Source organism: Mirounga angustirostris, unplaced genomic scaffold (assembly GCF_029215605.1).
Source record: "Mirounga angustirostris isolate CCGP_5_RB_7025 unplaced genomic scaffold, mMirAng1.0.hap1 SCAF_2, whole genome shotgun sequence".
NCBI classification, from domain to species: domain Eukaryota; kingdom Metazoa; phylum Chordata; class Mammalia; order Carnivora; family Phocidae; genus Mirounga; species Mirounga angustirostris.
In genome coordinates this window covers 90,044,631-90,061,419 of record NW_026991710.1, presented here as the reverse complement: position 1 = coordinate 90,061,419, position 16,789 = coordinate 90,044,631, and the positions used below count along the sequence as shown (strand labels likewise).

Genomic DNA, 16,789 nt, shown 5'->3' with positions numbered 1-16,789 from the left:
CCTGACACACCTTAATAAATACATTCTGTACTCCAATGTCTCCAGTGTAAAGAGAATATAATCTTTAGTAAAGGTGGTGATAAACTTTTAAAAAAAAAAAACCCTAAATTTTATGTACAAAGCCCCTTTCCTATCTGTGTGCCCAACTCCAGTTCAATTTCCCTTATGTTTTTTACCTAGAAAATTTGACCAAGTTAATTGATTGAAACTGCTCTTCAGAATCCTAAAACATCCTTTTCAGATCTAAAAAAAACTTTCAAAGTTCTTCCCTGTAGCCAGGAAATCAAAATATAACATGGCAAAAGACAAACAGCTTAGCTGTGGTCCTTTGGCTACCTGAATATCTTCTGACAAAGCAGAAGGGAAAAAAAGAAATGAAGGAAGGAAGGGGGAGGGAGGGAGGGAGAGAAGGAGAAAAGGAGAGGAAGAGAAGAGTAAATATCACAATATTAGATTGTTTCAAAATGAGCACTTATTTTTTTTTAAAGATCCATACAGTCTATTAGCAAATGTATTAGGATGCAATGGTTAATATTTTTAGAATTGGCCTTACTATTTTCATGATCCTCTTTTTAAACTTCTTTTTGTTAATACCTATATTTCTAAGGATAAAGGAAGATTTTTTCTTACAATATTAATACAACTCTACAGTCTTGTAATGCATAATGGTACCAAGAGTTAGAGCCCTCCCTCTCCATTGGGTTGGACTTAACCTTAGTGAATGCAAAATTCTGTACTTTCTCACTTTCGCCCACTAGGCAACGGCAATAAATACCCACAGCAAATACCATAAAGCACTTCAAACATGATGAACATCAAGGCTTAGCTGGTTATACTAATCTTTCTTCACTTCCCAGAAAAACTATCTTTTTAAAATTCAGACTTCACTTTTTTACAACAATTCTCACATCAATTTATTTTTAAGAACTAAAACATTACCCTAAAACATACTATTAACTTATTAAGCACTACCCCAAAAATTATTTCTATGGACATCTTCCGCACAACAAAAATCAAGACTGTTTGTTTTTTCGGTTCAGAAGTCGCATGGTAGCTTTTAAGTAATCTCTCCACCCAACATGGGGCTCGAACTTACAACTCCGAGGTCAAGAGTTGCAGGCTCTACTGACTGAGCCAACCAGGTGCCCCTCACAAGGTAATTTTTTTAAAGCAGAATTAAAAGCACTCCATTTGTGATTTTCATAGAGGATGTGAAAGTCTGAACAAAAGTCATCCAATCAGAGGGTCAACTACATCCTCAGATCCTTAATTGCGTGGAAGAAATTTTGTGGAGTTCACATGTACCTAAGCTGTAAAACCTTAGCAATAATACTCTGGCCTCGAACCTTCACTTTTAAAAGTCACCTGAGATTCCACACTTGACCTAGAACAAAGCAGCAGTTTTTCTGAATCATCTCTATGCCTTCGCGTCCAAAGTTCCCCTACACTTTGAGACCTGGGGGACAGGGTCTCAAATTGGATATAAGTTTCTTTTGCCAGATCATCTTCCCAGAAGGATTCTGACCTACATTGCAGTTTACAAACTTTGTACAACAGGAAAAAAATCAATGGCAAGACAACAACACAGGCAGCACCGCTCACCACGACAAGAAAAGACACTCGAGAATCACCTTCTTCTTTAACTCTGTCAGTAGAAAAGGTAATACATTGGTCTTTCTGGGGAGGCACTCCTTTCGGACAGACACATGCTGTGTATTGCCTACCAGGCTCCAAGCCATCTATGGTTACTTGGCTCTTGCTGGAGTCTGAATTCAGCAGCAGCAGGTCCTTCTCACCATACTTGGAGTACCATACTGTCATCTCAGACTTATGTGTGGTGTTGATGGTGTTCCACATCAAAGTCACACTCTCTTCAGTCTCACCGACTACCCTGAGATTTTCTATCGTGGCATTCTTTTCCATTGGCGTCGCTTGATCCACTGATGCCAACTCTTCTTTTTTACTTGCACTGGCTGAGGGAAGCTTACTTCCACCCATCTCCACCTTTAAATTTCTTTCCCCATCTGGGTGGAGCTGGAGTGACTGCTGGCTGGCCATGGTGGGGCTTGTTGAAATTCTAGTGCTTAGAGTTGTGGCTGAAGAAACGATGGAGGAGAGGAAAGGAGATGAGGAGAAGAAAGCAGTGGAGGGAGGAAATGAAGTAGAAGTAGAAAGAAAAATGGAAGAAGCAGGGGAGGAAGAAGGCCAGGGAGATGACAATGAACCAGGTATGGATGTAGCTCTAGCTCCTGGCTGGACTTCTTCCTCAGGGTGATCTCCAGTTCTTTCAGAGGTATCTGATGATATGGTGGTCGTGACAACACCAACCACTGTCAGAGTAACCACAGCTTCTGACATTCCAGCCAAATTTTTGGCCTTACATTTGTAATCCCCAGCATCCTTGTAAGAAATGCCTGTCAAGCTTATTATGGACCATCTGACTCCTTCCCCTGGAGATTCCTGAATTACTGTAAGAAAAAATATATATATACTCTGTGAAGGGAAAAAAAGAAACTCAAGCAACATGCTAACCGATCTGGTTTTACATGCATCCCTTTCATATAAACCAAGAGGGAAATGGCACACTGTCACCAGTCTCTGATAGAAGGTAATAGTTCTGTAAATTGTCTACATGAAAGTCTAGGACATGTCAAGTACCATGAGGTCTGTATGGAGAATGGTATTTTAAAAAGACACAAGGGTATGAATTGGGAGACTTGGTTTTAGTAAACGTTTGTTCACAGTAACCTGTAATTTCAGACAAGTCAGTTAGCATCTTTAGGCCTGTTTCTGTACTTTTAAAATAAGGGGATAAGACAAAGTGATCTCAAGGATGCCCTCCAATTTTAACTCACTGTGGTCCCATAAAATGGTTTTTACAAGATCTTAAATATTTCCCCAAATATTTTTTCATTGTAATAAAATGCTATCTATCTACACAGCCAGATGGCATAGCAGATCATTTTCTGACATAGAGAAGTCATAATTAGTATTCTCAGTCTTTCATTTTATATTTAATCTAGATAAATTAGTAAAACATGGATTCTTTTATTTGTAGAATAATATATAGTTTTTGCAAAATTGGAATTTTACTTTCCTAAACACTAAAACCTAACATATTACCATTCTGTCTTGATTTCTGAAGCTTTCTGTAGAATAATAATGTACTAAGTGGTATCTTAGTATCCCAAAATTTAACTTAATACCATAAGCTGTGGGCCATTTACTATCTACTTATAAGAATATTAGGGCTTAACTATTTCTTATTCCATCAGGTTTCATAATTTTTACTTTGATTTACATTTAATTTTAAGGAGTTTTTAAAATACGTATCACTTTAATTCATCAGAATATCACTATTGAAACTAAGGCCAAAACATTGAGTTGGTCATAGTAGGATCTAAAAAGTCTATGTAACCAATATTTCTAAAAATTATACTTTTTGCTTCATGATAAGGTTTGCATGTAATTTATTATTTAAATGATCATTCAAAACTGAGAAACCTGTATGAAAATCTTTTCTAAGAAAACTGTAATAGTTACACATTTTAAAGTGAGCCATATCCAAGATGATGCAGCAAGACAAAGGGCCTTACTCACAATCATCCAGCCACTGGATCATGTTGTTTTCTATCTAAAAAAAAATCAGATTGTCTAATTTCATCTATGTAGTTAGATATACTGAGGAAAATATTAACCAATAAAACGAACCTTTCAAATTCCTTTCACCCAACAATCTTGGCATATTTTATTAGAATTAACTAGCCAATTTTGGGGGCGCCTGGGTGGCTCAGTCGGTTAAGCGTCTCCCTTCAGCTCACACCATGATCTCAGGGTCCTGGGATCTAGCCTGCATCGGGCTCCCTGCTCTGCGGGGAGTCTGCCTCTCCCTCTGCCCCTCCCCGTGCCCGTGCTCTGCCTGTCTCTCAGATAAATAAATAAAATCTTTAAAGACAGGAAAAAAGAAAATACCTGTATAATTAACTGGCGAGCTGTCGGATCTGGTCCAGGTGAGCTGTGGGGTAGGGTAGCCAGAAGCGTCACACCGCAGCAGAACATTACTGCCCAGAGCAGACGTGATCTGGGTGGCCGAGGTCATAACAGACGGCTTCACACACTGCTCCAGCTCAGCCCGCTGAAACAAAATCCCTGTCAGGCGCTCAGGCTCACTACAGACCATCAGTGGATCGAGAAGCACTACAGCAGGGTCCGCAACTTTTGACAGCTCGATCATTTTGGAAATGTGACAGTCACAGAACCAAGGGTTGTCCTGCAGACCTAAACCAGAAGGGAGGAAAAGATTGATAAAGGTTATTCTGTTGACTTTCGCTTACATCACACCTCTTGGGCAAGCAGGGGTCTGCACTGTCTCCCTAAAAAGCAGAAGTGCTTTGAGAGATGAAATGGAATCACCTCCCTGTCAGTCTTGCCCTGCAGTTTGGCTACCTGAATGAACAGAGCCTGTCAGGTCAGGTCATTAGTGATCATAGCCAACATTTACTGAGCATTTACTCTGGACAAGGCTCTGTTCTAAGCACTTATCTGTATTGTCTCATTTAATCCCAAAAGATGAGGAAGAGGATTACTACTCCCATTTTAAAAATGAAGAAGCTGAGGTACAGAGAAATCAAATGATTTGAGCAGGGCCATATAGCTTAATCAGCATCCAAGCCAAGGTTTTAATCCAAGTACCACAGAACACTAGAAATACAGGGCTAGAGATAGTTCTAGGGTGCTAGGAAAGTACTAATATTATTGTAGATATTGGAGGGTGTAGAGAGGCACCTAATTCAGCCCACACTATGTCATGGTTTTGTGTGATTTGAAGACCTGTGAAGGTAGTACAAGTTCTGTGTAGCAGAAGTATAGAGTGAGAAGCACGCAATGTCAGGAGGTAAGACTGGAAATGGGCAGAGGCTGGAACAGAGCTTGGCATGAATGTCATGCGTGGTGGCCGAGAAGGTGCACTGCTCAAAGCCCCTTCATCGGAGAATCAGCAGCAAGGAATACAGTTAGCTGACAGCCTCCAATTGGAGGACTGCCTCCCTCAGCGTTCGGACTGTTAGCAGAAGTGCATTGGCCTTCAAGGGGACCGTCAGTGAGAGCCTTCAAGGAAAGTGAGGAAAATGTAACTATTGGAAACTAGAGGAAAGGAGACCTTTGATGGAGTAGCAGAAAGTTGAGAAACACTGTCACCTGTGGTTAACATGGAAAGTATAAAGTGCACTCAATGAAACGAATGTTCTCGCTAAGGATATTTCCACACCAAGTGCTGAGAGTGCTACCTGGCGTCTTCTTGCTGCTCACGGTAAAATGGGAAAGGACAGACAGCAGGTAAGGAAGAACCGTTAAAGAGAAAGGAGCCGAAACTTGCTGGGTTCAATAATAAAACTGAACATAGTAAAAAAAAGTAAAAAAAAAAACAACCTACTTCTTACTCCTGGCCTCTCCAAAGTTCTCAAACTAAGAAAGGCCTTCTGAGCAAAAATCAGATCCAGGGAGGGTGAAACTATAAAATTATTTGCTAAGACCCCAGAAAGATCTCAAAGGGTGCTTCAGAGCCCTTGGCAGACAAAAGTCTCTAAGGATGTTAAGGGTGATGATGTCCCACAGCAGCCTCACATAAAGCCCAAGGCTGCAGGGGCTTTATCTCAAAAAGGTTTGTGGTTGTGGCTTTTTACCAGTAGAGTAGATTATACATTGATTAATAAGGAGAAAAGACAGAACTGCAATTTTTTAAAATGCTGACCATGTTGGAAGATTTAAACGTTCATTCGTAAATTCTTTTTACATCTATTTTTGTTTATATTTATGTCTATTTTTATCATAATAGCACTTCATGATGATTGGTTCATATTTTTCTTCCAGTATTGGTAAAAACTCACTGTTTTTTTTTTTTATCTTCTATCTTAGAAATTTCATTTATGGGTGAATTACCTTGAACTTCTTCCTCTTACATTTAGTCCTATGAATCTATGACCAGTCTCTAATATCCAACTTGCCAGCAAACATCAAATTCATTCTGTCATGTAATAATTACTATGTGGGTAAATGTTATGCTCTCAAAACAGTTGCTATGCTAGATTTTTGCTTTATAAAATAATAACAAAACAAGTTGACAGTTATTGATTGCTTCCTGTGTGGCAAATATTGTACTCTGTCAGGAATTGTAAAAGGGTCTGAGTTTTATCCTACTTTAGATGGCCAACACCTCTCAGTTGGTCAGAGATGGAGGATAGTTTACAGCTCTGGAGGAAGACATTATCTTCATTATACTGGGCAGTAAACATGCCTACCCTTTCTCTGGAGGGAGACATACCTTTACCTTCCAAAGCAGTTCTGTACACAAACATCCTTAAAAAGATAGTTGAGGACAAAAGACAGTCAGTGACGGCCTCTGGCTCACAAGACTTGCAGAAATATGAGAGGCCTTGGAAAATTATCTTCCAACAGTGCTAAGCATGCTAAAGGATTTGTCTACCTCAATCCTGACAATAGCTGAGGTAGATAACATTAGTACCATCCTCATTTTAAAGAGGAGAAAGCCAATACTCAGAGAGGTTAAGGGATCTGCCTATGGTCATACAACTGGATATAGTCAGGATTTGAACCTTGGTATCCTGATTTTAAAGCTTTCATTCTCAAGCTCTATCTGTCTTACCTGACCTCAGGAAGTTAGTATGATTCTTTTGAGTTTCACATCAGAGAGGACACTAAAGCACAAAGAGATTATTGCCTTGATTCTGTAAGTAGCTTAGAATCCTGACTAAGTCCCAGATGTTTCAGCCTCCTAATCTAATATTCCTTCCACCATAACTCATTTCGTCACCTAAAAACATCTAGAGCCATGGGTGGCAGCTCTAAGTGCTATTATCTATAAACACATGTCAAAGCCGTGATGTCTGGAGCACAAATGTCTACATAGGGAAAGATCCAAGAACTGTAACATTAATAGTTTTATTCATGCTTTGAAACTATCATAAACATGTGTTAATGGTGAAATAAAAATTTTTTAAAGATTTATTTACTTATTTGAGAGAGAAAGAGAGCACGCGTGCGCACATGAGCAGGGAGAGGGGCCAAGGGAGAGGGAGAGAGAGAATCTCAAGCAGACTCTCTGCGAGCATGGAGCCCAATGCGGGGGCTCCATCTTACAACCCTGATATCATGACCTGAGCTGAAATCAAGAGTCGGACACTTAACTGACTGAGCCACCCAGGTGCCCCAACAAAATTCTTTTAAAAATTAATCCAGGGCACCTGGGTGGCTCAGTTGTTAAGCGTCTGCCTTCGGCTCAGGTCATGATCCCAGGTTCCTGGGATTGAGCCCCACCTCGGGCTCCCTGCTCCGTGGGAAGCCTGCTTCTCCCTCTCCCACTCCCCCTGCTTGTGTTCCCTCTCTCACTGTGTCTCTCTCTGTCAAATAAAATAAAATTAAAAAGTCAAATAAAATAAAATCTTTGGGAAAAAATATATAAAATAATAAATAAAATAAATAATAAAAATAAAAATTAATCCAACTGGCTCTGTCTTAAAGTTATATAAAACAGGAAAATATTTTTAAATCCTCAAATATATTTATTCTAGCTTTGAAATATCAAGGTCAAAGGCACAACTTTTAAAACCCGAATAATAATAGTGACCTGAGTGTTGAACCCATTCATTAAGTGTTTTGTTTTGTTTTGTTTTCCTTTTGGGGACAGAGGTACAAAAACTCCCTGAAGTTAAACTGTTATTTGTACTGCATTCCTTCAAGGCAACATACCAACCACAATCACAGTAATTTGCACTAAAATTTAGCTCATCTAACTATTCTTGGAGAGGGGCAAATCAACTTTGCTTTATTCCTTTTCTAAAAGGATAATGTTTTCCATGCATCACAGTAGTTGAATTAAATGTGCTATTTTTTGGTGAAAAGTCAGCAATAAATTTCTGTTCAAAAGTAATTCTGCAGACTATAAGCTCTTGAAAGCAAAAACCATGCCTTAGTCAGTTTTGTGGTGGCAGTGGCATTTAACAAATCAGGGGAAAGTAAGGTCTTTTCGACAAATGGTGGGGGAACGAACAACTGGACATCTGCATGGAAAAAACCTCAACCCCTACCTCACACTATACTCAAAAACTGTTTTGAGATGGACCACAGTCATAAGCATAAAAGTTAAGAATATTAAAGCCAGAAATTGAATATATAAGTTAAAACTATAAGGAAAATAGAATCTCTGTGACTTGTAGGCAGGCAAATACTTCTTAGATGAGACACACAAAGCACTAACTATAAAAGAAAGAACTGATAAATCAGATATCATTAAAATTTAAAACTTTCAGGGCACCTGGGTGGCTCAGTCGTTAAGTGTCTGCCTTCAGCTCAGGTCATGATCCCAGGGTCCTGATATTGAGTCCTGCATCGGGCTCCCTGTTCAGCGGGGGGCCTGCTTCTCCCTCTCCCACTCCCCCTGCTTGTGTTCCCTCTCTCACTGTGTCTCTCTCTGTCAAATTAAAAAAAAAAAAAAAAAAGATTAAAAATAAAATAAAATAAAATTTAAAACTTTCTTTCCAAAGACACCATGAAGAAAATGAATAAATCACAGATTTGGAGAAAATATCAATAACACATGTAACTAACAAAAGGCTTGTATTTAATAATAATAAAAATTTTTTTTAGTTATATATTGGCATAAAGGAATATAGCAATGACCAATAAGCCAATGAAAGCATGGTCAACACCATTAGTCTTCAGGGAAATGCAAATTAAAATCACAATGTCAAATCACTCCCTGACCCATCACCCCCAGGAAAGGCTGAAATGAGAAAAATCTGACAACCTCAAGTGTTGGTAAGGATACGGAGCAAGTAGACTGTTGTATAGTACTTGTGAGAGTGTACAATGGTTCAACATCTTTGGAAAATGGGCAGTTTCTTAAAAAGATATATGGCCATCCTGTGACCTAGCAATTTGAAGACTAGGAATTTATCCAAGAGAAATGAAAATATGTGCTACAAAAAGCTTTGCACAAGAACGTTAATAGCAGCTTAATTCATAACAGCTAAAGACTGGTAACAGCCCATGTGTCCAAAAACAGGAGAAAGGATGAACAATTCATATATTCATAAAACTGAAAATGATTCAGCAGAAGGAACTACCCATACATGCAGTGACGTGGATGAACCTCAAAAACAATAATGCTAAATGAAAGAAGCCAGGCACAAGGGCCATCTTACATGATTCCATTTATGTAAAATTCTAGGGCAGACAAAATTAACCTATTGCAATGAAATAAAAACAGTGGTTGCTTGAAATGGAGGACATTGATTGAGAAGAGGAGCAGGGGAACTTTCCAGTGTGATGAAATTATTCCATATCTTAATGAGGGTGTGGGTTTCGGGGGGTATTTCATTTATCATCATTTACTAAGCTGTACACTTAAGATCCACGTGTGCAAATTATACCTCAACTCCTCAATTTAGAAAAGGCTTTAAAAACAAAAGAATGATATCTCTGGAGATGGACTGAACTTGAAGCTTGACTCTGCGTCTTCACCAGCTGTACAAAGCAGGTAATAATCACAGACCCAATTTACGGCATTGTCCTGAAGGCTGAGATACTGCCAGGGAGTCCCCAAAAGAGCACCTGGCAAGGAGTTAACTATGTGGATTTATCTCCTCTGTGCCTTGAAAAGAACAGGCATATCAACAGGGATTGAGGAGTGTTTTTGAATTAAATGAATGCCATTTTAGAAAAATTTTGTGGGAATACTCGTGTGGCTACTGCCCTTCAGGTAAACTTTATTCTGAACAGGAAAAGAACTCATGTTTGCAATTGAGCAAATTCAAGTACCAGTAAAAAGCCCCCCAAAAAGCATTTTATGCCCTCTCCTCCTGCATGCTTTTTCCAAGACAAAGAGTATTGGGCCTTACAGAGTCTGCCTGTGTAAATATTTGTGTATCCCTGAGGAAGAGGCCATGGAAATTTACCTGTATTGCAAATAAAAAATCCAGTCTAGTTTCACAGTTCATTTAAATGTTTACTTGCAGGACACTAGTTTATGTTTATATGATACATTAGAGGACAATTTTATTAAGTTGATATTTTTACTCATGTAGAAAAGAGGAGTAATGGAAAAGCCTCTTCCTAATTTTTTTTTTAAATAAAGACATGACTTAAAGAGATCAGTAATGCATATATGAAGAAGAGAACTCTGGTATTATTACATACAATACCTTGCATGACAAAGGAATGGGGAACAGCAAGAGCTGTGGAGCCAAACCACCTGTATTCATACCCCAGCTGCATCACTGTGTGATGGGTACATTTGGACACGTGGCTTAACGTGTATCTCAATTCTTCTTCTATAAAATGGGGATGAAATGGTACTTACCACAGGGTTAACATGAGACCGGAAAAAGTTAAATCTATAAAGTATAAGAACTGGGTTTGGCCCTGAGCTCCATTAATATTAGCTATTACTATTGTTGTTACAAACAGAACTTCCATCTGCTAACAGTAATAAACACAAGACACTAACAAATAAAACAGACTATATTCCACTATAATAATAGAAAAGTAAATTCTCCAGGGCACCTGGAAAGATATAATTGCTACAGTTAAACACTGAATTCTAGAAAAGCTAGTACTGGTTTTCATCACCATATTTTAATGATGAAATTGGAAGACTCAGATATAGGTAAAATAACAGAAAAAGCTAAAATAGAGGAGTCTTTCTTTATAAGACACTCCCATCTCAGATTAGCAATTCGGTAATTTGATTTTATTTTCTACTATATATCTCCTCTTGGTAAATCTAAAGAAACTTAGAAAAATGTGTAGAGAAACAGAATCTCAATATTTACATTAAGACAATTTCCAGCTATTAGTCCTAAGGACTAAATTAGTGGCTAAAATAGAGTAAATAAATACTATCGTATAGGTTTACATGGTGCCTATTATGGTATACATAATACGAAGGACTCCACAACTATCGTTAAATTAATGTTTTTCCACTCACCCTACAATACTTCTCTTATTCTCTAATAAAAACGTTTGAAGCACTAGATAAGCAGTAGGCAAACATAAAATAGGTATAGAATAAATACATGATTTTTCCTCTTTCTATTTGGTTCTAATCACTCATACTTTTAGTCTCATAAGCACCAAAATGCATTTTCATTTCAACCAAAGCAATGCTAAAATCATTTAAGTGCTGTCACAGCATTTTCCTTTTTATCAAAAAAAAAATTCAAGTTATCTTTATTTATTTGTACTTCACTTCAGCAAATATTTGAGCATGTGATATTGGTCAGTAGGGATTCCTGGCACAAATTTAGCATCGAGTTGCTTCTCACACCAAAAGGCTTAAAAGTCATTTCACTGGCCAAACACTCAGTTCTTTTCATCCTGTGAAATACAACCTCTTCTGTGGCCCTGATGGACATCACAAGTGAACTGACAACACAGCCTTATTGGGTGAACAAGAATTTAGTAGGAGATCGAATTGATTGATGAGAGCCTTAGGCTTATGTCTCACACAAAAGTATGGGAGGCCTCACTGCCCACAGGTACCCCTGAGAAGGGTCTCAGCTCATTGATTTCAATCTGCAACCATATTTACTGGGCATTCGCCATGTGCAGAGTGCCATGCAAAGCACTGCGGGAAGATACAAAAAAAGGAAGAGAGAGACTTAGTGGAAGGAGTTTATACTTTAAGAACCAAAGACAAATACCCACAGAACCTAAACAAAGTCAAGATCAAAGTCTACAAAACAAATCACAGCTACACTAATCCATTAGAAGATTGTCTTCATCATTTCTTTTTAGATTAAGAAAATCTGGAAGCTATTCTCCCTAACTAATAAATCCGCTGCCACCTCATAAAGATGCCAGTGCCCCTCTTCCACCCCTGAAGAGCCTGCTGAAGGGCTGAACAGAGAACAGAGCAGGTTGACTGTGGCAGAGCGTGGAGCACTGCTGTGCTCTCAGAATCAGGGCAGGTTGGTAGATTTTATCACTCAGCCCCAGGCTCGCTAACAGCAGCATTAGCCTCTCAGTTTATGAGGCGCTCTCCTCTCCCTCCTCCAGCACACACACACAGCCATTACACCTTACACAGGGTAAACAGGTCAGCTGACCTAGGTCAAGCAAAGAAAGTGCCATCCCAACAAAAGTGCAAGTAGAGAGCAAGGAGCCAAATTCAATACATATGAGAAGACTGGACAACTGAAGGCATGCAAAACAAATTATCTGGACCCGAGAAGCCCAGAGGCTTCTGAACTTACCAAGAATAATTCTTCGTGGTGTAAGGTCCAGGCTTCGTGATGATGTTGTAAGTAAGTGGGACCAGCTCTCCAGGAAATCTGGTGGTAGTGTGGTTAGTCTGTTGCTTGATAAATCCAAGTAGGCAAGGTTCTTCAGGTACCTGACCACCTCATTTGGCACACTGGCTATTCTGTTGTTGTGCAAATCCAGGGTCCTCAGATGGGGCATGTCCAGCAGAGATGCCCAAGGGAAAGCAGCCAGAGAATTTCCATCCAAGCGCAACTCACGCAGCTGCTTTAGGTTGTAAAAGCTGCTGACATCAAGACTGGCCACGGAATTGTAAGTCACCCAGAGGTACTGGAGCTCCACCAGGTAGTAGAAGGCCTGTGCAGGGATCCTGCGGATGACAGTCTTCTCTAGACGTAGCTTCACAGTGTCCACAGGTAAGTTCGTAGGGACCTCGTTCATATCCAGGTCATTGCATAGCACCGACCTAGTGTCACAAGACCAACGGAAGGAAACTTGCTTTCCAAGACCCATGTGAAAAAATAATACCTGAAACATGCATCACTTTTTCATTTCCTACTGGTTTCACAAAATATTCGTTCAGCCTGACTGGCCTATTCATAATTCATCATCATCTTCTTCTAGATTGAACCATATGAAATGGTCATTTTTGTAGGTTAAAAATGATCAAATATAAGCAATTTCAGGTGGTTCAACCTAATACAGATGGAGCTCTTTATGTGTCAGGCCTATGTAGCATACCACATCTGGCTTATTTGATCATCAACAGCCCTATAAGGTAGATATTGGGTAATAGGTAAAGGCACAGGCTCTGGAGTCAGGCTGATCTTGGTTCAGATCTAAGCTCTGCCACTTCTCTGTGGCCATGAAAAGCCACTTACTTCACCAGTCCCTCAACTTCAGTTTCCCATATAGCACTGTTAGGATGATTAATTGAAATGGATATAAAGTTTTATACCTTCCTGGCACATAAGAGGCACTTAATGGCTATTTGCTATTTTTATCATCAATCTCATTTTTACAGAGAAAATAATTGAGGCCCACCAACACAAGGTACCTGCCCAAGGTCACATAGCTAATGGGTTACACAGCTGCCTTTCAAACCCACATCTGTCCAACTCCAAAATACACACTCCTAACCTCTTTAGGAAATGGCCTATTTTTTTAAAAAAAAATCCCCTGTTGAAGTTATAAATTGATCCTCTTTAAGAAGGTAATTTAATTTTTAAAAGGAAGGGAGGGAGGGAGGGAGGAAGGAGAAAGAAAAAGGAAGTGTTCACACTAGATGCTTAAAGTTGAACTCTATTTTAATAATGTGACTGGCGCATTGCTCTCAGCCTAAGGAATAAACCAGAAACTGCGAGTTTATTCCTTTTAGCACTCACTAACTGAAGTGACCTTGAATAAGTCACATCGTGATCTTGTTTAGTGGCACGTGTAAAACAGGCATAGAAAAACAAGCCTGTCCCATGTGTGGGTGTAAAGGATGAAGAATCAGAGAATTTAGATTCATTTTAGCCTGAAAAAAGACCTATTTATCATTATATACTCACCCCCACTGGATTGCTGAAAACAGACAATAAAAATTTTGCAAAACATAGCCTAAATTGTATAATGTATAAATACATTAGATGCACAAATACATTATACTTGTACATAGTAACAATGAAACAGCCGTTCGGTAAAAACACATGACATTAGATCAGTGAATTTCAAAAGTCAGCGTATAATGTGAAGAGAGGTAGATAGCATAAAGCTGGGGTGTACTGACGACAGGGTCATCTTTCTGTAACTTTAGGAGATGGCTCTATGGAATCATTGAAATTCTCTGGGAACACCTCTTATTCTTCATCTCTATTCTGTATTACAAATTCCATTGCTACTTTATACAGGAATGATCTGGTTTCTACTCATTAGGTCAGCATTCCAGTGTGATGGAAGAAAGCCTACATAGGAAACTGAAAGGTCTTATCAACTAGTCCCTGCATCAGTTCAGTGCTGTGACCTTGGACAAGTCATTTAATGTCTGTACGGTTGCGTTTGTCTATAAAATGACAGCAGTCGAACCTAGATTATTTCTAGAGTCCTTGCTAGTCCTAATACACTACGGTTTTTATAAAATCCATCAATAATGGGGCCATCACCAAGAAACATTTCTGTGACTTTTCTCAAAAGTACCCTGCCCTGAGTCATTAACTGCTTCATATCTTTTGCCAAGTAGGTCTTTGTTACATTGTTCTCTTTGTCTCAAACCACCTAGTGAATATCTCAAAAAGATACCATGAGTTGGTTAAGTAAAGTTCATACAATAACAAGACAAATTACTCAAAAATATGTTTTAAGTGTTATTATTTACTCGTTTAAAGTTGTAAGACATAAATTGGGCGATTCTTTAAACAAATTATTTTCTGTAAGAGGCTCACTGTTCACTTCAGCCAAGTCACAAAATAATCTTATTTTGTTATTAAATACACTCTTCCAGGGGCACCTGGGTGGCTCAGTCCTTAAGCATCTGCCTTGGGCTTCGGTCATGATCTCAGGGTCCTGGGATTGAGTCCCGCATTGGGCTCCCTGCTCAGCGGGGCGCCTGCTTCTCCCTCTCCCCACCCGGCCCTCCCCCCACCCACCCTGTGCTCTCTCTCGCGCTCTCTCTCCTCTCAAATAAATATCCTCTCCAAAAAAAAAAAAAAAATCAAGTTCTACCATGTTTAGCTAACAAAAGTCCTGTTTTGCATTTAACTTCTATCTCAAAGGACTCACATATATATAAGTATGTAATTATTCTCAATTCACAGGTAGATGTTAAAGCAACCCAGAGGTTGACTAACTTCTGTGAGGCCCCCCAGTATCTGCAACAGACAGAATTGATCCGCATCTTTCAAACTTCTTTTCTTTGTAAACTCCAAAACTTTAAAATGAAAAATCTTAATTATGAACCTCTCTAATTTCACCCTTGTGATCTTCCTTCCTGCTTTTTAAAATCTATCTAGTTGGCATGAATAACCCTCAAAATGAAATGGAAAACCAGGGAAGCAAATCATCTGGGCACGTCAAGTACCTCCTGACCTGCCCTCCCTCCTGGGCTTTCTTTCTCTAAACAAGCTAAGCTGGCCACACTCATTTCAGTGGTTTTGACCTCCTGAAAGGGACATGTTGTGAATATGAGTGCAATGGATATTTTTGTAATACAGAGTGTGTTTGAGAATCTCAAATAATTTGAGGGGCTTTTAAAAGCTAAGCTGCTCAAAATGAAAACAATGGAGTGGGCAACCGGTATTAAAACAATGGAGTTAAAGCTATGTAAATTAAACCTTCTCTCCTCCGATATCTGGCCAACAATTTGCTTTCAAAACAAGGCTGTCTAGGTGGAGTTCTTTTCCTTAGAATCATTAGAACACTTAGTAGCAAAGAGAGGAGCATACCTTGATCCCGTGCCGTCATTTCTGCCATGATAATCGCAGGTGCACTGTGAAGGACATAAACAGCTCACTCCCTCCAAAAAGCTAATAAGCACAATGCACAGACATGCTGAGAGACACATCACTCTTTCTAGAGGTTATTTGAACAAAAAGTAAAAACCAAATCCTAAGCTTCAGAAACTGGTGTGCCAGGAATACAAACAGCCATTTAGTAACAGCAGATTACATGGGATTAGCTGAGATCTGTAGTTACTTAACCTTCAAGTGTATTTTACAGGGGATCAATCGACCTAGCCTTTGAATATGGTTTCAGCAAAGTAACACATTCTAAGGAAAATGAAAATGAAGCACATGTCAAGAAAATTTCAATAGGTGCCCATATGCAAATTTGCAAGAAAATAAGTCCTTTTTCTGTGGATGTAATTGCTACTATGTCTTGAAGATACACTTAATGTTAAAAATAATTCAATCTTTTAGCAGATGCTAGAAAATACTGCAGATTATTTATAACATTATAAATTTTATTTTTTGCATTTATGATCTCCAAAAACAAAGTAAAAAAATCTAGTACCTAGATTTTTTAGACAAAATGCTTCAATCCACCACTAAGTGGCAGGACTAAGACTCTGGCTCTCCCAGGTCACTTCAGAGCAGTGTAAGGCTTATCCCAGCAGTTTGTGATGAAGGCCATGATCTATCTTCAAGAATATATTTTATTCTCAACTAGTTTCTCAATACAGGCATCAAGCCATATCTGAAAATCAACTGTCATGTCTTTTAGCAAAATTAGGCTCTATCAGAAAATAAAAATTAAATTCAATCATTAAAAACTACCTCCATGTACATAAGATGGAAAATCCTCATGGATAATTGACAATTGACACACGCACACACACACACACATATCTGGGCACATCAGGTACCTCCTGAATGGCCCTGCCCAATAACACACACACACACATATATAATTTAATCTTGTTATTATATTGGGTGGTTCTATCAACAATTTAAACCAAAAATCTTTTCAAAAGAAAGTCAATTCTATAAAAATAAGAATATTATGAGAAATGTTATTTAAAATTGATAGGATGCAT

The 16,789-nt window shown here is 38.8% G+C and overlaps 1 protein-coding gene across 1 annotated transcript; it reads right to left on the bottom strand.

Moving 5' to 3' along the window:
- Positions 1–503: 503 nt before the first annotated feature.
- LRIT3 (leucine rich repeat, Ig-like and transmembrane domains 3) lies at positions 504–15,818 on the bottom strand. The gene is made up of 4 exons (XM_045879399.2): positions 15,699–15,818; positions 12,270–12,742; positions 3,973–4,278; positions 504–2,468 (listed from the first exon to the last, which is right to left on the bottom strand). The coding sequence occupies exons 1-4, from the start codon at positions 15,815–15,817 to the stop codon at positions 1,321–1,323; spliced, it is 2,046 nt and encodes a 681-aa protein (XP_045735355.2). The 5' UTR covers position 15,818; the 3' UTR covers positions 504–1,320.
- Positions 15,819–16,789: the final 971 nt, after the last annotated feature.

Excerpts from the sequence above, each read along its gene's own strand:
- LRIT3 (XM_045879399.2), bottom strand. The coding sequence starts at position 15,817 with ATGTGTCTCTCAGCATGTCTGTGCATTGTGCTTATTAGCTTTTTGGAG. Across the intron at positions 4,279-12,269 it reads ACCACGAAGAATTATTCTTG|GTCTGCAGGACAACCCTTGG; the intron begins GTAAGTTCAGAA and ends CTTCTGGTTTAG. Across the intron at positions 2,469-3,972 it reads CTCGCCAGTTAATTATACAG|TAATTCAGGAATCTCCAGGG; the intron begins GTATTTTCTTTT and ends TTTTTCTTACAG.